The sequence below is a fragment of the Limanda limanda genome, chromosome 20, assembly GCF_963576545.1.
Source record: "Limanda limanda chromosome 20, fLimLim1.1, whole genome shotgun sequence".
Lineage (NCBI taxonomy): Eukaryota > Metazoa > Chordata > Actinopteri > Pleuronectiformes > Pleuronectidae > Limanda > Limanda limanda.
The window spans coordinates 12,335,231-12,363,195 of NC_083655.1; the positions used below are offsets into that span (position 1 = coordinate 12,335,231).

The 27,965-nt window shown below is 41.9% G+C and overlaps 1 protein-coding gene across 1 annotated transcript in view; it reads right to left on the bottom strand.

The window, feature by feature from the left end:
• The window catches only part of cntnap2a (contactin associated protein 2a), a 326,430-nt gene that overhangs the window by 151,160 nt on the left and 147,305 nt on the right, over nt 1–27,965 (bottom strand). Inside the window, exon 3 of the mRNA XM_061094189.1 lies at nt 12,690–12,883. Within this exon, the coding sequence (XP_060950172.1) occupies nt 12,690–12,883 (194 nt within the window). The remainder of the gene's footprint in view (nt 1–12,689; nt 12,884–27,965) is intronic.

Below are 27,965 nucleotides of genomic sequence, written 5' to 3' on the forward strand. Positions count from 1 at the left end.
CATGACGCTTGTTGTTTGAGCACTCCTGTCTCGTCTGTTGGTTGATGAGGTGCAGCAGAAAGTTTAAGGAAAACATCAATAGCGTGTGTGAGTGTGTGTGTGTGTGTGTGTGTGTGTGTGTGTGTGTGTGTGTGTGTGTGTGTGTGCATGCTTTAAGGATTTGCTTCCCTCCAGAAGCCTAAAATATTTAAATTGGATGTGTATACAAGATGCACATCAAACCCCTTTTAAAATGTACTGCTGTACTCAATCAAAAACAAAAATATGGGGCATTTGGGAATCCTTCCGTGAACCCTAATCGAAAAAAATATTTACTCTTAGTTTTCGTGCCCCTGTGAGGACGATGTGCACAAAGTTTGGGAAAACTAAAAACTGAACTTTCTGTGATGTGAAACTTAATACGAGCAGACGTTTGTTAACCTTGTATCAAAACATTGCAGATCTGTCCCATGGTTCCAGCAATCTCTGAGATCAGTAAATGGAAATGCAGAGAAAGAGAGAGAGAGAGAGAGAGAGAGAGAGAGAGAACGAGCCTGACTTGGGAAAACAAAAAATAATGAGGGAAGCAGAGAGCCAGCCAGTGTCCTTGTTGGGCATTTGCAACGCCGGCGCTCCTGTCACTCATGAAGGAACAAGCTAATCACTTTACTACAGCTGGTCAACAAATACCCTGGTGGTCCGCTCTGTGTCACACACATACGCATACACATGGCTCACCGCTTGAATGGAATACACATGTTCACACACACACACACACACACACGCACACACACACACACACACACACACACACACACACACAGGGTGTAAGATCATGCTGATGCAAACACACATTCATGCAGTCAACACACGTAAATATACACCCGTTATTTACTGGCTCGGGAGCAACCCCTCCTTCCCCCTGCCTCCTCACTTACTTATTCTCCCTGGTTGCATGTTTTCCATTTCCTGAATGTGAATCTGTCATTTCTGTCTGTGTGTCTGTTTGTGTGACAGGGAAAATCTATCTATATGAGTGCAAGTGCATGTCGGTGTGCATGCATGTGTGTATGTGTGTGTGTACGTCTCTGCCTTGACAGCCAGAGACAGGCGTTTCCAAAGAACAGATCTCCAGATACTAAGAAACAACAAGTGAAGGCCTTTTTCTGGCGTTTGCTTGTTGCTGCTGGACCCTTTGTTAGACGAGCCCAGAAACCGGGTTGGTGTGTGTGTGTGTAAGAGAGGATTTGTGTGTGCGTGTGTTCCTTCCTAACAGAAGCAGGGGAAATCAGTCCAGCCTCGTCTGGTCTTTTGTTTTTATCGACAAGTGTACGGGACAAAACAGATGGGCCATAGAGAAATTTGTGTTTCTGAGGCCCTGTGGGTGGTCATGGTGTTTGTATGTGACTTTCTTGTGCCAAGAAAAACAGGTCATAGTGTAGTAATAACAAATGTAAGTCAAGAATCTTTAGATAGAGAGTGTGCGTATTGGTGGATGGTGGTTATTCACCTCCCTTGTCTTGAAGTATATGTTCGCTTAAACACAGCAGAGCTCGAGAACTGGCCTTATCGAACCCAACAAAGTTGCGACACTGGGTGAGATTCCTCATCTCCTCTGGCTAGCATCTTCTTGACTAAATTCAAATTCACAGTCAATCAAGCAAACCACTCGGGGTGGAGACCACAACCTCGTCGTGCAAAAAGGCTGAACAAAGAACTCCATCTGAGTCTTCTATTATCATTTGTGTTTTGTATCTAGCCTGTTCTTGATTGCCTCCTCTTTCGGACGGTTTCTTTTCAATAACTAGAATGGTACTCAGTAGAGCCTATAAATCAGCCAAGGCCCAACAGTCCTCTTAAAAACTTGCTCTGGATTTTTTATGTAACTCGACACCCGATTGCACACACTCATCAACAATAAACATCCTCAATATGGCTGACAATATTTTTCCATCAGAAGCCATGAGTTTTTCTCTGAGAAAACGTCTTTTCACCATCAGTGGATTGGCACATAACTCAAAGGCCCATTAGTCCACTTTAAATTCAATCAAGCTGCGCCGAATATCAGAGAGAGCAGTTCCCTGAATGTGCCTGATTATTTTCATCAGGATGTATGACTTATTAGTTCGGAAAACTGTGAAAATGTTGATTATATATCATATTTGCAATATTAAAGAAAGAGATAGAAATATATATTGGGTTATTTCATCTTTTGCGTAATCTCGCTTACAAACCAACAAACAAATGGACAGGGGTCAAAACATATCCTCATTGACCAGGTAATTACTGGTAGAATTAATGATATATTAAATAATCATACTTATCTTCATATATCTGTATGTATCCGCTGATTTAATATAGTCTATCACAGCTTATATTATGTGTTTTCAAACATTTTTTTTTGATTTCTAGCATCTTCCACCATTATCCTTCAATACTATTTGAGGAAAGTGCTGCATTGTAGCCACTTACTGTATATCTGTCATTTTCTCTGTGCTTTTATGCACATCACACGCTTTAATGAATACATTAGATCTGAAGTGTATTGTATTGTATTTTATTTGTAGAGGCAAGGTGCTTTGACTGTTCTTAATGTTTTTCTAATGGGCCTTGAACAGTATCATACGCCTTTTTGTGTGCGTCACAGCCATGTGTCCCTGATCGAGTTCAGTCTCTCATTTAATGTCCTCACCCGAGAAAAGGAGCTCACACGCAGCAGGTCACAAAAGGAAACTACAATATTTTTCCTTGCTTCACACACATTTACTGTGGGGAAAACTAGAAACACTTGCAGAGCAGTTCTTAAGAATATATTTGTGATACACTTGCATTTGGCTCATTAATAACTATGGAGCAATCAAATGGATTTGTAAATGGATTTGTATTTATATAGCGCTTTTCTAGTCTGATGAAGACCACTCAAAGCGCTTTACAGTACAGTTTCACATTCACCCATTCACACACACATTCATACAGTGCATCTACTTGCAGCACTTTGTTATTCTATGGGGGCTATTGAGGGTTCAGAATCTTGCCCAAGGACAATTCGGCATGCAGATGGTTCAGACTGGGGATCGAACCGCCGACCCTCAGGTTGGAGGACGACCACTCTACCCCTCAGCCACAGCCGCCCCATCAAAAGAAAGAAATTGCTGGAGTACAAAATATTTCCATGCACTGAGTGAAATCTTGCAGACAGACAGACTTACACCCGACACAGACACACACACAAACACACACACACACACACACCCAGAGAGAAAAGAGTTTTAAGAGCCCATTACTCAGGCTGTGAACATTTGGCACCTTCTCTCCCCTATGCTCACCAGAGACCTGTGCTGATGGAGTGAAGACTGCCTCCATGGCTCTGCTATAAAACCTCACTCACTACATGGAGCTGCATGTGTTTGTGTGTGTGTTTGTGTGTGTGTTTGTGTGTGTGTGTGTGTGTGTGCGTCTGCACCTGCTAACATTCTCCAAACTCATTATATGTGAGTGAATATGTGTTTTTTGACATCGTGTCAGGGGGGACTCGCATGTTTCGACTCTTCGTGCATCACGCCGCCCACTCGCCGAGAGCTTTGACACGAGCTGCAGGACCCGCAAGAACAGTTTGGAAAGAGGCAAGCACGGCTCTTCAGGAATGATTAAGACAGACGTCACTCAAAACAATCTTGTGGAAAAGTAAGCGGTGGAAAAGTAAGTTCTCCAGTGGTTCCATATGTGGGGTGTGTATCCAAAATGGCGACCGCAGAAAGTGCAACGACAGCCGTGACAAAGGTGTGATTTCATTAATCTTTTTCCGCGCCTTGTCTCGCTCACTGTCACACACCTCACACAATATTCGTGTGCATGACAGTGATGTTGAAATTTCATGGCAGCCACTTAAGTTCTACCGCAGGAGACTTCCGTGACCCATCGGGATGTGTCCTCCTCGTCTATTTTAATCCATCATTCCTTGTTATTCGCACTCAGCAAATTTTTTTTAATTTCCATACAGCTCTTATCTCGAATGAAGAGACGTGACATTAAAGGGGCGGATATTCAATTCATTTGAAGTCCCAGCCGAAGATCAAGATACAGAGACGAGGGTCGGAAGGGACCTTATATCGATGTGGAAATGAAGAGGAGCCGTGAAAAGTCATATCTGTGACTGAGAGCAGCCCGTTCCTCTGTGGTCTGATTAGTCCAATTCAAACATTGTGGACTTTAATGCTGGATGTTATCATTAATGTACAATAGCCAGTGGCAATCGGTCAGCAGCAGTATAGAGCAAATCCGTGCATGCTGGTTGCCTGATTGCCTCTCATAACAATGCATGTGCTTATGTGTCATATAAACTACACATCTTTATGTTTTGAGATGGACTCTTATCACCAGAACAATAAATACTGTTGGCTGCTCTCTTTTTATTGGTAAAAACACATTCTCTTATCTTTTGACGGAAGTGTTTCCCTTTTGTGATGCATCTATTTCAATGATGACAGGGAGGGTGTGTATTGTGAGGCAACACTCATACAGAAGTGCTAATGCTGAGCATGTCGCCATCTTTAGAGTGTGGATAACTGACCCAAGCCCAGTCTTGAAAGGTTCTGAAAACGTTTCAAAAAACGTAATCAGGTTCAGGTCTGGTTTGGTCACGTTGGCTGGGCTACTACTTGATTTTCTACAATGCACATGGCTGTAACCAGGGAAAACATCAGGTTTGGGCAGAAAAACTGAATTCCTATGGGGCTCAGGTCAGGGGCCCCATGTAAGAGAGATCAGGGGGGCCCTACATCCAACTAAACCAATCAAAACCATGAAGTTAAGTTAAGTGCAAATCCCCTCCACTATCCCAAGCGTATTTACAAATGCATTCAAATTTTCTTCAACCAAACTTCGAATAGTAATTGCAATCTCATGAACATCGCTAATCATATATATCAGCCTCTCTCTTAGGCCCCCTCTCCGCTTGGAGTCTCAGGTAATTTCCTGCCTTGCTTACCCTGCTGTACACTTCTCTGCATAAAAGCTTTCGGTGGAATATTGGCAGTATTCACATATTTCTATATACTCTAATGAAATGGTGTCATTTAAATATTTGAGTTAAATTAACAGCAGTCGTCCTCAAACTGCTTTGGGAAATCCTTGTAACAACCAGTCTGTTGTTCCAATATGTAAAGACTGTAGCCCAAGACTTTTTAAATTCAATACCAGCTCCCTTTGATTTAATGCCACCCTTTGCTTTAGTGCTGTTTCTTTCACTAATGTACACTCGGCTTCCTCCCCTTCCTCCTAATGTGTGTCCCTCTAGATAAAAGAATCACCCACAAGGAGTGGAAATGTACGAGGCACTTGATTTTGGTATTGAATCAGATGCAAAAAACACAGAGGACAATTTAGGTTTAAAGTGTCTTTTTTCGGGGGGATTGTGAAATATTGCAGACAAATAAACCAAGTTCCAATCCCTCAAAAGTGGAAAGCAGAAGCGGGAGGTTTTACAGTTTGAGAAACTCTGCTTGATTATATTCAGTTTGGGATATATTTTACATTTCAGGTCTCAACGTTTCATGTTTTGTTTTCATTAAACCTTTTAAAGCTATGGTTGGTAATCCTGGAACAGCAAAAATATGCATCCGATACATCACAAACGCGAAAACATGGTCAGGGTGCGGAGAGGCAGGCAGGCCGGTTAGAGACAGATAGGCAGTGGTGGAGGTAGTACTAAAGTTTAGTACTTAAGTAAAAGTACAAGTACACAGGAAAATATATACTTAAGTAAAAGTAAAAGTACTACATCAACAATCCTACTTAAGTAAAAGTAAAAAGTACTTGCTTTTAAATTTACTTTTTAAGTATAAAAAGTAAAAGTACTCACGCAATGGGTTGTCTCTCAATGTCTAGGCTGTGCCATTTTGATAAAGAATGCAGATATAGCTACTGGTAATACTCATGCCTCTACAGATGTCACTACTAGTAATAATTATAAGCAGTTGAATGTTTTTTCAGCAAAACAGGCAAGGTTGTAGTGCTGCTGCCAAACGCGCTGTTGCAGGTATGGCCTGCCCCTTTATGGAACGGGCCCAGAGAGTGACGTAGTGCACCTGGGTAACTTGCGCAAGAAGTGTGTGAATACGAGAAGTGAACGACCACCTAGAGGTGATGACAGTGTTGCTCCGGTGGACAGTCAATAAATAAAGTGGCAGCGTTAAAACTAAAGAAACGTCTCCTCCTCCTTCTTCACGGAATGGTCCGGACGGCTGCTTACCGGCCACTGTGTCTGACTGTGTGTGTGTGTGCGTATGTGTGTGTCACCCAGATGCGTATGTGTGTGTGTGTGTGTCATGCTGCTAGTGAACACACTCTGCTGGATCACGAAGCAAACAACTTCAAACAGTCCGATGCACTTCTAGACTGTGCCAAACCAATCATGTTGCTGGAATATAGTTATTAAAAGCATTGTCATTCACACACACACACACACACAGCTATTCAGTGCATCTATGTGCAGCACTTGTCTATCATAGATCATTCACACATTCAACTTTGGCGTGCGAAATGGGATCGAACTGCCGATGTTCTGGTTAGTGAACAAACCGCTCCAGCTCCTGAGCCACAGCTGCCAACACAAACAAATTACCAACCCTACCTTTGCTGTGAATTTGTAGTGACACCAACTCACTGACTAGAGACGATGGCTCCTTTTCAAACGTCTTCCCGTGGCAAAGGGGCATCAGGCAAATCACTGATGATATCATCTCGTTTCACACTTTTGTCTTGTTGAGAGTGCACGAGGTCCAATAACTCACCAGTTGACTGCTTATTGTGTTGCTTTCTTCCATTTGTTTGTCTCAGCTCTAAATCTAACTCACTCATCTGCCCGTTGGTCTCAGACAACTGAGACAACTCGGAGGCACTTAGCAACACCCAGACGAAGAAATGTGGAATTAATATCAGACTGACGTGCACAGAAAGGTAGAGAGAGAGACAGAGAGAGAGAGAGAGATGGAGATCATTGGCGTATAAATCCAGGTGCATGATTTATCAGGGCGTGCTTGGCAGCTCCCGAAACAGAATTAGTCCTCACCACCGAGACACAGACACTTCACCGTTCATTTACATGACGAACCACAGCCGAGCAGCTCTTCCCCTCTCCTGAGGAAACACATGCGCACACCTTGATTCGCACCTAGACACAAAGCGAGCGCGAGAATACAATTGGGCGCACAAGCATATTTGATTAGCCTGAGTTTATGTAAAGACTGCAGCGGTGGGAGAGGAGTAAATCAACCCCTGAGTCTTTCAGGTGAGAGCGGTGCGATCCCCACAGCGTTGCGCCTTCACACTTCCTGTCCCTTATTTTAGCAAAACTCAGACACATTTCAATCTGTAAATACCAGAGAGGATGTAGCTGAAGAACAACTAAAACAACTTGGTGAAGCTTTGCCATTTGGCACAAATGTAAGGAGAGGGGTAAACATGAAGTCAAGCTGTCATTCTGGAGTATACCAGCACAGAAGATCTTGCTGCCGTTTCTGAGTCTATATATTTGAAAAACCTTTTGCGCAACTCCAAAAAGATTGAATACAATTACCTGGGATTCTAATTTTATTTATTTTGCTAAACACATCCTAATCAGAGATTTTCTTTTTACTCCTTTTCCTCTTGCAAAGGTCTTCTTTCGGAAGCCACAGTGTGATTTAAGCAGCCCCTTTTTCAAGTGGGGCCAATTCAGTTGAGTTTCAATGTCTGGAAAACACTGAGAAGTGTAACAGTATTTTCAGTTGATTAAGCCAGAGGACGTCAGGTAAGTAGGGAGTCTTTCTTCTTGTATCCGTATGAACGCAATTGAAAGACATCTGAAATAGTTTAACAGGTGAATCCCAGACCACCTTTGAATGTGACGTAAGTGACATGTTTAAGAGGATGCCAATATTCCAATATTATCCCGATTGATATGATAATCTGATGAATTCACTGCCATTTTCTGATTATTTTAACATTAATATCGACAACTGAATAAAGATATGTGGATTATTCTGAACTTAGTCGCATTTTGTACACATGTATACCTCTTTATTGCACTATTTTTACAGCATTTTGCAACGTCGACATTTACACAGTTAAACAGGCTGACGACACATGCAAATTAATGAAACACATTTAAAGAGGAAGTAGTAGGAGATCCTGTTGATACGAGTCATAATCAGACAATGCGCTTTATCATGCAAACAGGACTGCAGTCATAATATTGCTGTCCATGTAAATGCAGTCACTAAATGTATCTGAAATTTCCTCAGTGCATTGTCGGGTAAATTCCTTCCTCTGCTTCGAGCTGAAACATAAATGATCTGGATGCAATGCAACCCTGAGCTGTGTACATCCAGTGAAAAGTCTCATGTTGGGAATTTTAGGATGACGTAACTTATGCCAAGTTTAAGAATTGTTCAAGGACCCAAAATCACGTATAGGGCTATTTTTTACCGGTTCAGTGAGAAACCATTATTAACGTGTCCCTGTTTGATCTGGTATCGAGAGAGAGTTACGGCCACGGCTGCTCCAGTTTATTAGGTACATACATAACTGTCAACTGACCTGCTGTAGTTGCAGCTTCAAGCGTCTCATCCACGTAAAGATAATCTGACAATGTGAGAGAGCCTGGGCCTGGTGGCCTTATCAGAATCAGTTATCATAAACAAGTGGGTGGGAGTTAAAGTGTAAGTGAACATTTTTGTTAAGATAATTGAGTTTTAATGTGCAATCAGACAGACGGAGCTTTCTTTCCTGTGCTTTCACAGAATTGACAACCCACCACAATTAGCTTTTAATGTTTCCTCCGAGACACTCGTCAAAGACCAGAAAGCACTGTAGTATCAAACTCTGACAGTTTCCCTGGAAAAAAAAGATGTTGAGATGATCACTTGAAAGGTTTCCAAGACATGCATTCTGATGATAAATTGTAACTCCTCATTGGCGCTGCAAATTTGAAAACAGATGACATTTTTTTTTGAAGCTGTCACCATTTAATGAGTGACACTTTACTGAGGGAGCATATTTTCCCCCCCATTAATTGCAATAACTGCCACAGAGAAAGTTGGCAAACACAAAAATCAAGACCTCTAAAGTGCTCTGTAGATTTCTAACGGTAAACAAACACAATTTTGCCTCAGTGCCGTACATTAGGTCATATTATATTAATAATAACAGAGATATATAATATGAAAGATGCATTTTGTTCCTCTAAAAACACTTGTAAATCTGGACTTGTAATATTTTCTTGCTTTCCTTTTCTTTTCTTGAGGCATATTCCTACTTTTTAGAGTGTATTACAGCAACCTACTAGTTCACACCTCTCCAGAGTCGGGCGGATAAAAAGAAAAGAAGTTGTGTAACAAGTAAAAACTATTTAAATTCACAGGTTTTGGCACCGGTACAGATAAAATAAACGTCTGCAGTCAGCGGGTGACTTCTTCAGTCAGAACTTAAGAAATTTAAATAATTGTGCAGTATTTTTAGCATCTAAATCTGCCTAAACTTTTCCATTACAGCCACTTAGCGTTGCCCTATCAGAGTGGTTATTGTAACAGCCTCTCTCCTCTGCAATGCAGCTATGATTACACAAATGTATCAGTGTCACGGTGTCTCCTCAGCAGTGCACAGCATGACACATTCTTTTTCACAAAATCAATACTGCAAATACCAGGTGCCTGTGAATCACAGGCGCAGCAGTCCTGCTAGCATCGCCACACTCGCTTTAACCAAAGGTCGTTTATTCCGTTTGGCAGCGAAATGGTTAAATGATCAGTGCGGGGTAACGGCAGGCGCTGATTGGTGGCAGAAGGTTCCTGAATTGAATCTTCATGCATAAGAGTGCGGGACAGGTGGTTCTCTCTCTGGGGATCGCTGTGTGAACCTCATCCAGCGGTGAAGGGGCTGAGAGAAGTGTGATTGAATGGGACGAAACAGGGCCTGATGGTAGAAGTGAATGAGTGTGTGCATGTGGATGCACGTGTGTGTGTGTGTGTGTGTATGTGCGTGTGTTAGTAAGTTGGTTTCAGCACCAAACCATTCTCACCATTCCTCTGATCAATAGCGCTGATAGCTACGATAGTATCACCACTTACACACATTTGAACTCACAAAAGAAAGGTCTAAACCCATCCAGGGGCACATTGTGTGTGTGTGTGTGTGTGTGTTTGTTTGCATGTAGGCATACACTCACGTAGATCCCCTATATCCCAAAGTCTCCTCTAAGGCCCGATCCCATGTCATCCCTTCTCCCTACCCATGTTTTTTAGGGTTACCTTGCCCCTTGAAACGGAGACACAAGGGGTAGTGGTTCAAATCTTTGCCTACGAAATTGCGACAGCAATTCAAGAAGCTATTACATCATCAGTAGTCGTCGCAGGAACCCGACGTAAACAGACGAGGATGTAATTTTATAACATTGTTGAGATCTTAAACAAACCAATGCTATTGGTTGCAGATACTTAAGAACGAAACCTAAAATATCCTAACAACATCTATGCTAATGCAGTAAATCCCTGACATTCTCCATTCATCCAATGGCAGTTTGCCGGTGATATGAAGACTGTAAAGCCCTAACACTTGGCCCTCCCCCTCGATCTTAACATGGATAAGGACACACTAACCCTACGTGTGAACACACAAAACGGCGGGGAAGGGAGAAGGGGAAGGGAGAAGGGTTGAAATGGACCTAAATAAAACAAGAGAGAGAGAAACGAATGGCTCCAGTTTCTGCTTGTTACGGATGGTCTATGGCAGGCCTTAAATTATTGGCTTTATATTTGTTTACATACACAATATTTTGAATAACACTGGTGATACATTAAAAAGCAATATATATGTCGTACAACTAGGCAAAACTAGAAGAGAAATAACTGTCTGCAGTAGCAACAAAAACACCCGAGAGATTAATGTGTTTTGGAGTATTTGCAGAAATATTAGAGGCAATGAATCAGGGTTAATGGCAGAAGGAAAACACTTCAGCATAAATGATAATCAGCAAACAATTATGATGCAGCACACAGAGACTGAGGCTTAATTTACGTTCATCTGTAAAAGATCCATATTTGTCACCAGGACCAGTCCTAGAAGAATAATGATGAAGCCGGTTGGAGCTTGATGCAGAGCTGAAAAGCCACACATGGAAAAAACAAACACTGTGCAATTTGCGAAAGTGAAAACACACTTAACTAGAGAGCCTGAAGCTCACACCAGTAACAACGGCCATCAACATGTTGATGTTCCACGCCATTACTACTCAGTAGTCATTCGATTATTACTGAGTATTCAGGCCTCATTGGTCAAAACCCTTCAAACCTGGCCCTCATGTTGCTCTGAGCAACACAACTGTTGCGTCACAACTTGCACAGTTGTGACGCAATTGTGGTGTCGAAAGACACAATCCTTTTTGTTTGGACTTTGTTTGCAAAGTCAAAGTTATGATTTGTAATGTCGGCATTTTTCAAGTTTGAGAGAGGAAGTCAAGAGGAAGAAAAGAAACAGGCATTTGTCGGTGGTGGAAGTTGGACCCGATGCAAAACGTTTTTTACATTAAAAAAAAACTCTAGGTAATTTTTATTGGGATCACTGTAATAAAATACGAGGACTTTCTGATTAAATCAGATGAATAAAGACTAAATAAATTTGAATACAAATAAACAGCATTCTGTCTTGTACTTTAACAGTTAAACAAGTAATTTTTCGAATTTTTGCCGCATCCTCTTTGCATTTTTATATCCTCTTTGTTTTGTTTGGACTTTTTGCAAAACCTGATACATTCACAACATAATGATGTTAATTAAACGTGGGCTGTCAACTACAGCTTTGTCAATGAGTAACTAATGGTCTACTGCAGTAGACAATACCCTGAGGGTTTGGCAATGTCCAAGGCCATTTTCTACACAGATTCTTGAATCAGATGAGAATCTGATGGACTGGGTGAAAAAAGAAAAAACCTGTCTGATTCCACTGTCAGAGACAAACATGAAAACATTCCCTCCCCTCCACTCCGGGGTCTTAGATTTCTGCTGAGCTTGGTGTATCAATGTTATTCATGACAGGCCTATTCTTCTTCTCTCCTCTCCTCGAGCTGAGAGCCCATCTGCTATCACCTGAAGCCCTCCGCCAAGCTGAAGCGGTGAATAGTGTGGGCCATTAACCCATTAGCTAATGATCATGGATTCTGAGATGCCCCGACTGAAGTGCTTACAAACAGTGAGGTGATGGATGTCTGTTGTTTTGGAACCAGAGACGCAGACGACACAGCCAGAGACAGATCACATCCATACGATATCAAAGGATAAAGAGAGTCCCGCATGTTGTCCGTGAACCCAGCACTGCTTGAACACAGTGCGTCGCTGAGATGTTACATAAAAGATTGAGCAAATTGATTGATGAATGCGTATGAGCACCATGTGCTTTCCTTCTACACAAGGTTTTCTGCTTCTGGTTATGTGAGGGTGGAAGGAGGACTTCAAATTTATATAATAACGACAAGAAAAGATTCTATTCATCTTTTAGTAACAGCGAAGGGTTGTTTGATTCCCTCTTCTATCACCTTTAAAATACTTCCTTTCTGACCATCGGTTTTGAAACCTACATCTCAAAATCGATACAGGATCGAGTATTTTCAGAGCAATGCATGCAAACAGCTTCTTCTATCACACACACAAAATAAACAGAACTATTCCTTATGCACTCACCCAAATATTGCCATCCTGGTGATATGGTTTCCAGTTTCGTCCTGTGTCGCTGTAGAGGAGACGGTACCGCGTGGTCCAATCAGAGCTGCTGTAGCGACCCTGCGTTGCTATGGCGCTCACCTGCTTCCTGGAACCCAGGTCCACCTGTAGCCACTGGTAATGGTCACTGTCCAGAGGTGACCAGCCACCGGCACCTGCAGAGTTGGTGATAATTTAAATTAAAAGGTTGTCCATCCTTAAATTGCTTTAGTGGTATAGTTGGAATAGTAATTGTTTTAATTCTTGACCCTAGGATAAATACAGAGTAACAAATTGGAGTTTTTTTTCTAGTATATACATCAAATACTAGCAAGTGCTGTCTGTTGCACAAGAAGACAGACTTGCTGATCAGCTCCGGGGTCACAGACAGACAGAGAAGCAGCTTGGTGCACCATAATGAATCTTCACCAAGTGAAAGTGTAGTTTAAAGCGTATACTCTGCCCTTTTATTAATGGTCAGTGTCCAGCAGAGAGTGGCCTTCACATCTGCTCCAAGACAGACACTCGGATAGCATGGGGGAAGTCATGTTTTATTAAGGGCTTTACAACACGGTTAGAGCCTGTTGACTATAAAGATATGTCACCAGCTACTCTTCATCTTAATCATAAAATGATTCACTCTCCAACGTGGCAGAAACTTTCGCTTCTGGAGAAATGGCAATGGTGGTTTTGACATTTCAGGATGGATTCCGTATGCAAGACACATTATGATATTTAATAAATGCTAAGGGATCAAACCAGCATACATATCACTACAGCTAGACACAGCTTCAGCTCAGAGGAAAACAACAGGCCATGTAGGGAAACCACAATTACAATGTGTTTACTGATGATATCTATTCATCATAAAGTTCTACAAGAACATGTACATAGATTAACGCAGGTATTATATTTTAACCTAGATACACCTTACCTGTAAATAAATCAAATGCAAATACTCTGAAGCACAAACATTACCAAAATGAATGAGTGCATGCCATTTATGTAAAACACAGGAGTCTCTGTGCTGTAGTTAATAAATGTGTGCTTTTTTTGGGGTGCTGCAAAGTACAGCTCACTCAGCGGCCCTGCAGGCGTCTGCTAGCACGTTTGCATGGCTTGCAAAGTAAGCTGTGCTGTGCTGTGTGTAGTCAGTAGACTGTATAAAAATAAGCTTTAGCAATTTCAGTGGATAGAAAACAGCAAGAGCATGTAACACTTGCAGAGCAGCGGCAGCAGGGGCAACTGTAGGAGATCCTTCCTGTACGTGCACACATGTGTATGAAAAAAACAAGGGATATCTATAGGGCAGGTAACAAATACAAAATATTAATCTGAGTCTACGGGACAAACCTGACCTGTGTTTTAATTTATCAGCAAGGACATCTCGTAAACATATACAATATAATTAATGTAAGCCTATCTCGGCGTTAAAATCACTCCTGTTCAAAGTATTGTATCAATAGCGTTTCTTTGTTTGAGTTCATGAGCACATTTTTCACAAATTTGTGCTCAAGGATGGAGGATGTTTCCATTTCCTCTTAGTTTTTCTTCAATGTCAACAGCCTCCTGCTCTCCCTCTCCACCGCTGTGGGAAATGAGTAAAAGCATAAATGTGTGGTGTTGCTGACGAGTCCAAAACAAAAGACCCGCTCGACAGTAAGGAATTCCCCCGGACAAAACCTACTGTGAATCGCAGGCAGGAGTAGAAGTGAGGTTTCTCATCTGACAAAGATATAGTGAAGAAGCTGTGAGGCTACATCTTTGTTTCTCCTCACCTATAGCTGCAGCATTGGTTTGGATTTTGTGTCGTCTTTTACTGATGCAGTCAGCTTGTATAGGGTACCTTCTGCTGAACTAGAATCAATATTCTTATAATATAAGAAGCATTAGACTTGGTGATCTTTGCAAGAGAAAACTACTGGATTTTTAAATTCAAAATGTAACTAGTTTCTCCTTTACTTAGGCTAATCTAATAACTAAGTTAACATCTTAACTCACTCTAAACCAAAGGGCTGCCCACAGGAGCTTTGGCATAAACCAGTCAAAGGTTGGGATATGTTGGAAGGCAAGTGAACGTTAGTCCTTGTAGTTAGAAGCAGGACAAATGGGCAATCATAAGGATCTGTGCGATTTTGACAGGGGCCAAATTGTGATGGCTAGATTTCCAGTAATCAGTCATCAGCAGTTGTCCAGGAAAGGAACTGGTGATTGATCAAGAAAAACAGAGTTCAAGGTGATGACTCAGCCTCCAGATCTCTTTGTGTATCCTTGAAAAACAAGCCGAAGCTGATGTCTTGGTATCAGACGTCTTCAGAGGTCCATGCCTCTGGATCAGAGCTATTTTGGCAGCACTGGAGGACTGGCTGTTGGTTTTAATGTTGCAGCTGATTGGTGTTTGCGAAAACACTGCCCCAAAGATGAAAGGTTTATGATCTCCTATGGGTGCACCAAAGTTGGAAGACATTTTTACCAGGGTATAATATTGCTTCGGAGAAAATGACTCTCTCTGAAAGCATCAAAAGAGATCGTTGCAGTGCCATTTTCCCATGGCTACACTGTCAACAGTTGGAATAGATAGCTGTACTGTTATATAATCCACTAAGCCTTCATTGCCGGACAAATTGCGTCCCCCGTCACACCTCCAGGTGTCTACCTGAGGCAGGGCCAAACTCACCTGGACCTCGCAGGTTAAATGAGCCGCAGGTTAAATGGTGCGTAAACAAGAAATGAACAAGGCAACTGCTAGACAGATTGGAAAGAGAAATATTGGGCCGGATCTCACTGACCTGATTTTATCTGCCGAAAGAACAAGGAGTAGGGATACATATGCCAAAATTGTGCTAAATGTAGGCTACTGCGTGTACATAGGCCACCACACACACAATTGTTTATTTTTTGTATGAAATATACAAGAAAAGATGCTCACTTTCATAAACACACACCAAGCTCTGAGGATGTGTCTGTGCAGCCTGTAACAGAATGCGACTGTGAAATGATTAGCGGGTAGAGTGGGTGGCGGGTGGCCTGCGAATGGGGGCATGTCACGGCCATCTCCTTGATTCTGTGTTGGATTTTTTTTTTTTTTACAAAAGACCTAACACAGATAAGAGGGAGACATGCTGAAATCACAAGTGAAGGAGAGTGACTGATTGTAGAATGACAGGGGGAGAGTGATACATGAGGACACAGTGAGAGAAAGGGGAGATAGTGAGACCCAGGAAGTATGAGAGTGGGAGAATGCCAAGCATGGCGGAGGAGGCATGCGAGATGATAGTCATATGATAAAATAGAGGGCGAACCGCCTTGCGATGTTTCCACCTCCCTTGGCGCAAATCCTATATCTTATCCAATTACAGAGCCATTACACTCCAGACCCAGCCTTGATAGATAACCAGGCCCGTATCAGTGGAAATGTCAATACCTCAAAAAGCCGTTGCAGCAAAGCCATTCCCCTGTTGGGGGGGGGATCCAAAGGATGAAGAGAAAGGGTGGAAGCATTGAAGGGTGAGGAATTGGGTGCCGTGGGGGTAGGGTGATAGTGATAAGTAAACAGACAGCATAAAAATAAAGATTAAGAAGGCAAGCCGGCTGGACAATGATTGAGGCAGTGTGACACCTCGAACAAGATCCGGCGACAAACGATGAGAGGGCATGTGTGGCGGTTGCGAGGTGGGGGGGGGGGGGGTGACAAAAGAGGGGAGCAGGCAGAAAAATGGAAATGAGGGAGAGGAAGAGAGATGAATGAGCTGAGGAGAAAAGGGAGTGATGAGAGACGATTTTATGGCTCCGGTATTGGGGAGGCCAGAGATGAGATAGCATGCGGATGGGATGGAGACAAACAAAAAAAAAGGACAGAAAGGGAGCAATGTAACGACGGTAAAGAAGGTGATAGATGAGCAGATAAGTGAAGGCGGGGGGGGGGGGGAACAGAGCGCAGGAGGAAAGGATGCGAAACTTGGGAGAAAGAGAGATAAACGGAGGCCATTAAACATTGAAAAAGGGACACCATCAACTTAGAGTGAGGCTGAATGCGAATTCAAATGACAGAGAATGGAAAGCAAAGAGTGGAAAAGTTACGGGGGTGGAGTTCAGGTCAAAAGAGGGACAGAGGAAAGTGAGAACAGGATGCTGGGAATATATAAGCGGCCATAACTGCACCTTAATTTCCCTTCCTTTCACAGCTTTCTTGTTTCAAATGGGCAGCCCAGCCTGACATCACCTATTGGTTTGTCAATTGCCGTTTAAAGCCTCCAGTTTGGCACTTCGTCCAGCACCATCTTGTATTTTTTAAACCATGAGGTTACCAAATTTGGGAGAAGAGAGAGGTCTGACAGAGAGATTGAGGAAATTGCAGTGCTACAGTACTTGCTGTCAATCATACGGTATCCATGCCCAAATGCCTACCGTGCTTCATAGCCTATTTAACTCTCAGTGGGACCACAGTTAACCAATCAACATGCTGTAGCATTTGAGACCATGAGCTTTGTATGAAAAGGTTTTTATCAAGTGAGAAGTAGCCTGATTTTATCAAAGAATTGTGTGGTTTAGCCTTCTGCTGGTAATCCGAGAGAACACAGTTATCAGGTCTTTCTGCACTGGCTTCACTGACAAAATCCTGGAGTTTATTTCCGGACTCAGTAATAATTTATAACTGTCTACGGTCAAATCTGACGAAGCTTAAAAAACGATGTCAACGACGTGGTAAAATGTTTTCTTGTACTTGTTCAGAATGGAATAATTCCATAAAAACTGCTCTGCCCACAAGCTCACCCCTGTTTTGTGGAAGCTGCTTAATTGCAAACAGCTTTTTTCGTGTTGGCCAGTGAGAAACACAAAGCAAGCAGAGCTAAAGGCCACTTAAATGGTAAAACTCCAATATCCTCTATCCTGCAGTGTTACCGCCTCACTAACCACACTCACGCCACCGGTGCCTCGTAAGCAGGCATCCAAACCAAAAACTGCTCTGCAATAAAAACACACACACACACACACAGGAGGCTGCTTCAGTGTGTTTCGTGACCACGCACTTTGTATCCTGTTTGTTTTAGCTCAACAAATCTCTCCTTCACCTCAACAGAGGACAACGAAAAGGAATCTCAGATTGAGGGTATGAGGTCAGAGTGGGGAATTGTCTCCAATACCTTCAAATCAAATTAAAAACATCTACACAGAATGATAAGTAATTCATCCCATCTACCACCACCAGCAGAACTGATCATGATATATTCCACCTCCATCAAAATTTAAATGTATTTTAAATAATCTCTGATGAAGATAACCACCTACCTACTGTATCGTTCTCCTCTGACACTGACCTCTTGATACACCTCTGCAAAAACTTATTTTAAACTAAAAGGGCACTGGGAGAGCATGTACCTCCTCCAATGCTGATTGGACACGTTATCCCCATATTGCATATACATTTATTAAAATCAGAGACATATGTTAAGCACACAGATATTCTCTGCAAACATCTCACCTGTTACTTGATATGAACGCTCTACACGAAAGAGGCTAAAATCTAGTCCAACAGTCAAAAGGTTCATCTTTGGCAAGCAAAATCCGTTTGGTAGTTTTTGCGTCATCCTGCGAAGAGACTTACTGCGATGAAAACATAAAATCGTCCTTGCAACACACATCATCCAAAACAAAATGTCCAAGTCTCTCTAACGTGAATAATTGTTCACATTTCACTCAGGGCGACTAGCTCGACTCCACCTGTAAAAGTATTGGTTTGAGTAACTCAGAGCCCCCCCGACGATCACTGGGTGCAGTAAACCGCGTCTCTCGCTCATTATGGATAATTGGTGACTTATCCTCAGCTTAACTCAGAATACTCACAAACACCACAGCAGTTCCCTTAACTAACAGCAACAAAAAAAACATTCTTATAAACTGTAAAACTCTGCAATATTGCTGCAGTGGAGGTCAGATAACCTGCCTCCTCCATGTTAGTGGATGGGACATGGAACAGAGTAAAAAAAGTCAAAAATAGATAATGTTTTCTCAAAGATAGTTATTTTGTAGGTAGATATATCAAACTGATGAATGTTGTGAATGTTATTCACTATAACAATATAATAAAGCTATTAGACCAGTTACGTTACAATTACGATATATAACAAAAGAACAACGCTGAAATAAATGAGCAGGCAGCGTTCTTATAGCAGTGCATCTGTCAGTGGGAATATGGCTTTGAGAGGTGAATGAAAGGACAGGATGATGTTGAGAGAAGAGGGGGATGAAGAGGCAGCATAGAGCATAAGGCGCGTTAGGGTTACAGGGTCACCAGCGAGAACAGATGGGAGTCGGAGAAAGGCAGATAGATCGAAAAGCCCTGAGAGACGTAAAGGTTTCCAAAGGTTGTTAAAGTGATGGCAAGCATTCGGGAAAAATGGAGTTAAAACAGCGAAGAGAGAGGAAAGCTTTGGGCGTAAGAGCTTGATGTTAAATGTCAGGGGAGGAAAAAGAGACACAAATAAAGGATACAAAAAAAAGCGCGGACCAGAGAAGTGAGATGGGAAAATGCTGTCATGGACTGTGGAGAGGAGAGGAGAGGCCATGGGAAACAGGAGGAGCAGATAAGAGGTGAGAGGCGAGGAGGGGCAGGGGAAGAGTGAAATAAAAAAAAAAGGTACAGGCGCAATGAAAGGTGAAAGCTTGAGGGAGAAAGCGGGAGAAGCGAGAAGAGGATGACAGAATAAAGTGGAGAGGGAGGGAGGCCGGTGGTGGTGGTAGAATGGAAGGTGAGAGGAGGGGAAGAAGGAAGCGAAAGGGGGAGCGCCGGGGGACTGTCGCCGTTCTCTCGCCTGTCACACACGCAGATGTTCGGGGAGGGGAGCGGGAGCAGGAGGGAGGACAGGGGAGAGAGCAGGGGAGCCGAGAAGGTCAAAGACACCACCTCTGAGGTAGACAGGGAAGAAAAGGAGAAAGGCGGGGAACACGGAGGAGAAGGATCAGGAGATAACGCTCAGGACAACGGATGGACAATAAGAACGATCCCAGATCAGAGCAGAGAGAATAAAGACTTGAAAGCAACAGAGGCAGCCGAACACTGCCGCCCGGACTTTTCTACACCGGAGCTGATATGAATCTCGAGAGTGAACTGCTGATAGGAAATAACTTTCACTGGATTATTGACACCGGCAGCATCAACTCCTGTGTGTTTGCATTAGGGTTGCAAAATTCCGGGAATATTCAAAGTGGGAAACTTTCCATGGGAATTAACGGGAATATACGGGAATTAACGGGAATATACGGGAATTTACGGGAATTAATGGGAATAAACTGGAAATGTTGTGGGTAATTTATACTAACTGTGTTTACCTTGTCACATACAGACATAAATATAGAAATTTTGTTTTGTCATAGGCTGATTTGAGCCCTGAGGAAACTTTGGGCACTTGACTATATGCTTCTGCATTGTTGTGTCATTCTAAACATAGGTCTTTGCACAGTATTTGCAGATGTACACAGCCTTTCCTTCTACATTGGATGGGGTGAAATGTCTCCACACATGAGATAGTGCACGTGGCATTGTTCTGTAGAATAAGATGAGAAAAAAGTTTGTAAAAATACACTAATGCAATGCCAGAGATATAAATAGTTAGCCAAACAATTGGAATCGTCTGTAAAAATATTTTCAATTGATGGATAAATCAATGGAAATAGGCTAGATGAACAGATGAACAATCCTCAATCAGCATGCTAATATATTTCCCCAGTAATATCATCAAAACTTACCTGACCAGTCCTGCACACTACAGCAGGCCTCAATAGCCCTGCTGTAGTGTGAAGGATGCTGGGAATTATCTGTGCATGTGATGGAAGAATGCACAGTGGAGGGTTGAAATTCAACGTGCAGCGTGTGCTGCATTCCATGCATCTTTAAAATAGAGTTTTGAATGATGTTTTAATTGCTCAGTGTTTAATTTGCGTATTTTTATTTTTTTCAAAATTCCCAAGCTTAACTTCCCATGGAAAGTTTCCGGAAAGTTTCTGGAAATTTACCGGAAACTTTCCGCCCCTTTGCAACCCTAGTTTGCATATAAAAAGTTGTGAAGCTACATTGAGGAAAGAAGTGAAAAATAAACTATTCCCATCCAATTGATTTGTCTGACACATTTAATCCATAAGTCAGTGACTTTTTCTCATTTTGTTTTCAATCAGCCATAAATAATCACTGATTCAGTTTCTCTAATGTGAGGATTTGATTATTTACTATGTTTTGTATAATTGTAAAATAGAACACCTTTCATTTTTGGACAGATGGAAATTGGTTCTATTGGTTTTAAACAAACCAGCACAGCAAATTTCATTGAGATCTGTGACGACCCAAACGTGTGAATCACACAACTGTAGCTTTTGACATTTTTCACTTTTTTTTTTTAACCTTTCATATACTGTACTAAAAAGATAATGCATCAATGAAAAGTTATAGATGAATAAATTATACTCTTATCCACTCAGGAAGATCAAACTTTAATGAACATATATATATATATATATATATATATATATATATATATATATATATATATATATATATATATATATATATATATATATATACATATATGTGTATATTAAAGTACTTTACTTTACCAATTCATCAGCCCATTGTGCAATGGTTAAAAATCTCTGTGAAGCTCTGCCACATACATCCTGCTACTCTACCACAAACTTCACCTGAACTGGGATCTGATTCCTGTGGCAACGATGCTGCCGTTTTGTAACTAAGCCGCATAATTAAAATTAGATAAATATGTTGTCGGCAGGCAACCTGGTGAAAACGTTTCAGTGTGGCATCCTGCACGGTCTGTGCCGGCCAAATGGAAGTCACACAGAGAGGCTCCTTCTGAGATAAAAAAAGACCAAGCTGAGGCTTACAACATCTTAAAAAAACACCCTATGGTTGAGGTTCTTTCCAAGCTTGCAAAACAAGGTCTGAGTTATCTGTGATGACACAGATAACCCAGCATAGCAGCAAAGGTAACACAGTCGGAGAGTGTGTGAGGAGTAGAGTCACGTTGATATCAGTGTAACCAGAAATAACCAGAGCTAATATCAGCTGTTCAGTGGCATGAAGAAAGCGGCATCTGTAAGGTGCAAACAAAGTTACTATCCAAGCTTGTTATTGCCAATTTCTAACCAAAAACTAAAATAAGGAAACATATGGTAAAACTGAAAGATGGAGAAAAAATAATAATTAAGTTAGGAAGTGCCATAAATAGCTTCCTTTTGAAACCATTAACTCCTCAAATCTGTGTGGTTATTTTCTTTTATTCGTTTATCTCTTGTCTGGTTCCCTCCTCGGTTGTTGATTTTAAGATGGAGGTGATTACATCTCACCGTGCTGGACGAGTCATTGGGTTGTCCATAGCTGCAGGGGAGTGAACGTGGAGATGTACTTACAGTTCCTGCTTAACAGTAACAAGAGGTGCCAGAAGGATTTATCAGTCGGCTGATCACAATCGGCCAACATATACCTTTCACACACATCAGTATCTGCTTTTATGTTTATTTCCGATCTAAAAATATGTTCTATAAAGATGTGAATTTATATTTTTTCATTTTAAAAAGTTTGTTTTCTTAATTCAAAATCTATAAATTTGGTTTTCTTTTTATTTATAGTAATCTATATTAAACGGTTTGGCTGTAAATTGTTAAGTCTCTTTAGGGTTGATAACATCTTGGGGATCATTCCAAATTTCACTGATATCTGCCTTCAAAACTTGTAGTGTAAAGTTAAAATCCATCCATCAGCCCATTACCACATCCTTTTGAGATTCACAGAGGGAGCAGCAGCGAATCACAGGTGTCATTTGGCGAAAGGCGGGGTCACAGCATAATGCAGGGCCAACATAAAGAGAGGAAAATCCATTCATGCACACATTCACACATTTTAGATTCTCTAATTAGCCTTAACAATTTTGAAATCGAACTCAAATGCAAATTGGACTGTTAACATGTGTACGTGCAGGTGATCAACACAAACGTGTTTTGAATGTTTACCGCCGAGCGGAGCGACGCTAAATATGTGGCTCCGTTAAACTGCCTGCCGGGTTCTGATGACTGATGGTAGAAAATGAGTCAGAGGAGAGAGAGAGAGAGAAAAAAAAAAAGAGCAAACAGTGGAGAGAAGCTGAAAGAGCAAGTGAGCAAGATGAGGGCGATAAAAGGAACAAAAGTGCGATCGAACAAGTGAAAGTGTGTGAGAGGGAGAGTGCAAAAGAGGAGATAAAGGCTTTCTGAGATGCGGAGGTTCTCGAGTCAAAGAGCAGACTTCAGAGTGCGACTTCACAGGGTGTCATTTTGGACGAGTGACGAGCGGCTGGTGACAGGCGCCACACATAAAGCACAAGTGACGCCGGCAGATCACAGCATCAAACAAGGGAACATCTTCCCTCTGTCTTACTGTCAGCGTGGGAGACTGAGGGGGCGTGTACACAAATGACACAATTGGCTTCTGTGCCTGCAGGTTCAAAACGCTATCGTGCCTCCGTGCGAGCGTTTTATCAAAGTTGCCACTGTTCATACCCAAACCGCATTAACGGAGACTATAACTTTGTAATTAATTAAGATGCCGGGGCGTCGGATGGGGAAAAAAGGCGGCAGACAGAAAACAGCTGGTTAGCCCTCTGTTAGTACTTCATCTTTCTCTCATGGAGCAAAGGGAGCGGATGGAGACAGAGTAATTTAATTAGCAGCGGACCGCCATTATCGATGGAGTACTGCAACGGCTGAAGACATCAAACAATCTTGCCAGATGACAGCGAGTGAAAAGCAACGAGCGAGGAGCCGGTGTACTCTGATGTCCTTCATTTGAATAAGGACGACTAAAAGTGCAACTTCGAAAAAACTTCGGGAAAAGTGTGAAAATGTCAGAGGAGAGCAAGAAAAAAAAAAGTAGATAATGAAGTCTGGGGAGAAAGAGCGGGGGGGCAGGCTGAGAAAATGGAGTGTGGGATTGAGAATGCTACTGTAGAAAATAGAAAGTGTATGGAGAGAAAATGAGATGGGGGGGGGGCGACGGGCAGTGATGTGATGGAGGGTAGAGAGAGAGACAAGACAGAGCGGAGGGCAGAGGAACAGAGAGATAAGGAGAAAAGAAAATGGAATATAAGGATCAATGGCCACGTGTTGGTGATTAGTGGGCCAATCTCATGCTTGGCCACGGCTGCACGGCGCAGTAATGCGGGTGCACATGCATGCTCACCAGCAGCAGAGAGATTACTTCTTTTTTACTCAACTAAAAGTACTGTTATTTAAAATATAGCTTGCTCAGGCAGAAGTTAAGTTAAATGAACTATTTTATTATGGTTAATTATTTTGGATTATTTCTTTAAAAGGTGTTAAAGATCGAATGTTCAAAAAATACATTATTTTCCTCATACTGTCCATTACTGCAGCTGCTCTTTTCAGCCTCCATCTGAAACTCCTGGTTGTGGCTCCCGTCTCTTTAAGGCCCCCCCCCCTTCCGATAAGCGCCTACGATAGCAACCCCCTATAAAGAGCCTGTGCATACGACTGATTATTAGAAATACACACTCAAGAGGCAGTTTATTAGGTAAATGTAAACCTACAGTCGTTTATCAAGGCTATGACGTTTCCATTTTTATTATAATTATTTTAAAGCAGTGTTCAACTGTGTAATCACCTTGAAGGACATAGCATGTGGTGCTGTTCAGCTGTGTTGCATTATCCAGAGAGTGTGTTTCTATTATTCAGTCTACCTTCACTGATATGAATGCGGGGGGGCAACCTGATAGAAACCCCTGAATACCGCAGCAGGTGTCTTTAGACTTTAAGGAGCAATATTAAGCAACATAAATCACATAGACAGCCACGTCATATACAATTAACTGTGGCACAAAGCAGCAGAAAATGCGTAGGTGAATAAACAGCATGAAATCCACAGCAGCTGCAGCCAACACGGACCGAGGGCCACGTTACTAGGCAACGCAGTGGTTGTTGATGCTCTCCTCTGTACTGTGAGTTACGACAATCAGTCATTTGTCGCATGCAACTGCCTGAACATCCCTCTGCAAATCTTGTGAACTGTGAAGTCGTCCTTCTGCTCCTTAATGCTCAATGTATAATGTAACCATGTCCCATGAGCCTCTCTGGTCTCACTGGTTTCAAACGCTGAGCTGAACAAGATCTGCAGCCAAAGCAGACATCATCAGAAACAGAAGAAAGGTGGTGCACCGCTTACAGATGGTAGAAGTCAACGGCTTAAAGTATTATCTAATTAAACATGGGCTCATGTGAACTCCTTTCCAGAACAGGAGTGTGAATGTTGGATGATGGATTGGATTTTAAAGTACAATCTGTAATTAATGTTTCAATAAGAAAGGTTACTAGCAAGGGTATTTTGGATATCTCTTTTTATTAAACTATGAATCAGAAAATACTATCAATGGCTGTGAAACTGCTCAGAATACATCTTTAGAATACGGGTAGAAATTAAACGAAAAAACCCTCTGCCAAACTCTTATGAGGTCACTGTGACCTTCATCTTTGTCCTTCAACCAACAATATCTAATGAGTTCACGCTCGACTGAAAATTAACATTTGTACCGAATTTAGAGAAATTCAAAAAGAAAGAAGAAGAAACAACCTCTGTGTAAATGAAAGACCGCACACTTTTCTCAGTCATCAGTATTCACTGCAGCTATCAAACGCATGGCTGTAGTTTAGCTGTGGCTAAATTATTTATCCTTAAAAATGCTATATAACAGAGCTTGTACTATAAGAGACTTCGGTGTTTAGCAGGCAGGGAAGGCCTAGAGGCCAATCCATCGTTTTCATGCCGGCAAGACTTTGATGTTGAATTTCATCATCTGTGGACGCTGTGCGAGCGGCTGAGCACATTTGGACTGCCCACCGACTGCACATTGCACCAGACAAATAAACTGGACGCTTGCTTTGTGCACCATTTGAATGTGCTGTTTACTTCCCAACCTGTTTCTGTTCTGTGGCCGCACACTCTTACTTTTTAATGTTGCTCAGACGAGTACAACAAACAAACGGGGGCTTTTTCGCAAATGCTGTCAACATGTCTGCGTGTGCAAACCCTCAAAGTTCTCCGCATCTATCGGGGGGCAGGGGCTTTAAGAAAAGAAGCTGCCGTGTTGCATCATGGGAAGTGTAAAGGATCCAAGGCTTGGTGAGCTAGATGCAGACAAATTAAAAAAGGAAGGATATGTCAGCATCTGCAATTTTCTCTCTCTCAAGTCGCTTTGCCTTATTTAAGGTGTGAACTGAATTACTGTGCCACTTTAAAACGAGACTGCTCAAAATGAATTATGTACAAACGCTATTTAAAAACTGTTGAACATAATATCAAACAAATGTTAATATCAGTCTTGAAAATGTTCTGTGTCCCGTCTTCAAACCTGGTAGTCCCACGTGGCCGGGAAACCTGGAGATGAAGGGATGAGAGGAAATCATACCTTTCTACATTTCATTAGTGTGGGTTCCTCTTCCTTGCTTTCTCTCTCGGTTCAAATAGAGTAAAGAATTTTGGCAGTTGGGGGAATGGGCTCATCTCTCCCTTTACCTGACACCCTGGAGATGTGCAGAGAGTCTCATACATGAACCAATACTACGGCAAGGCTGTGGGGGGGTGAGAGGAGGTATGTTTGGGGGGAGCGTAGAGGGAGAGGAGTGATGGCAGCAGGTGGCTTCCATAAAAACGTTCTTAAGCCATTGCCTATATAGAAAATGCTTATGAATATGTGTTTCCATTCCCTTGGTTATAAAGCTGTCGCTGTAAGCTGCTAAAGAGGAGGATGCAAAGAGATATATAGTTTGTGTTTTATTTGCTAAAACTGTTTCCTTTGCACAACTTCCCATTTAGCATATATGCACGCACCAAGCTTTCCAATTCAACCAAAAGTAAAAGCCTTTTTTTGTGTGCAATATTTCAGGCCTTTCTCAAACTCTTGACATTTCCATAAAAGGTTTTTATGATGAAAAAAGGAGAAAGGGGGGGAAAGGGGGGTAGGGCTGAGGAAGAAGGTGTTAGAAATATATAAAGTGTCAGTCTTCATCAGTCTGCTCTGTTTTCAAAACAGATATAATAATGAAAATAAACAAATTTAGCTCATATCGTGCAGCCGATGTAATAGTGGAATAATGGACTGCACCAGCTACTGACAAAGGACTGAAATAAGACACTGTGATGTATTTGTATATAGGGACTGTGTTTTCAAACCAAAGACAAAAGACATTGATCCCTTTAGGGCTGTGCAATGGCCAAAATTATCTTGAGAAAAAATGTTTACCTCAGTCCATAATGAGAATTATAAATAACACATTAATATTATTTATTTGGCAGAGAAGTATTACAGTTTTTTAGTTTTTCTTTCCTCTTGTGTATAATATGGATTTATGTGCCCTAGTTTAGCATATTTTAAGATAAATTAATATATATCCCCCTGACACATACAGTTACATATATTGGGGACACACACACATACACTAACATGCACACACACACACATACGAATAGAGGCTAGAGTGTGTGTGACAGAAGGATGAACATGCAGGGTATGGACCAGGGGCCTGGTGACTGGCTGGCATACAGAAAACAACGGCCTGCCAGGGAAATCATAATGGCATCATTTTACATCTCTCACACACACAAAAACACACACACAGACAAGGTGTGTGAAGCCAAGCAACGGATATACATACACACACATCCTCTCACAAACACAAACACGCGCATATTGCCTCACAATCTAATAGCTGTCAGCATTCACAACACAGGCTTAATATGAGTGGTGTGTCCCATTGATTCCGTGCCTCCCTTGTTCCACACCACTGGGAGATTGGAGTAGATTGGCTTATCCCAAACACTCGTGTCACTGACGGCACATTTAGCTGCCAAACGCAGCTGCTTAGAGGGACCCCCTCCTCATAGTGTGACTGTGTGGGCATGAAGCTTTAATCCTGGAGATTGCAGTTTGTGTGTCGGTGGCAGTATGGGTGTTACATGTGTTGGTTTTGTGCTTTTCATGCCTATGTACATGTATCATGGAAGCTTAAGGGGATCTTCATGTGTTCCTCTCAGCTCTTGTTATAGATAGATAGATAGATAGATAGAGTACTTTATTCATCCCCGAAGGGAAATTAAGTTGTCATAGCAGCCGGTATATTTGAATACAATAAAATACAATACAATACAATAGAATAAAATTAAAAATATTGAGGTAGAAAGAATAAAAAACAGAAGCACAAGATAAA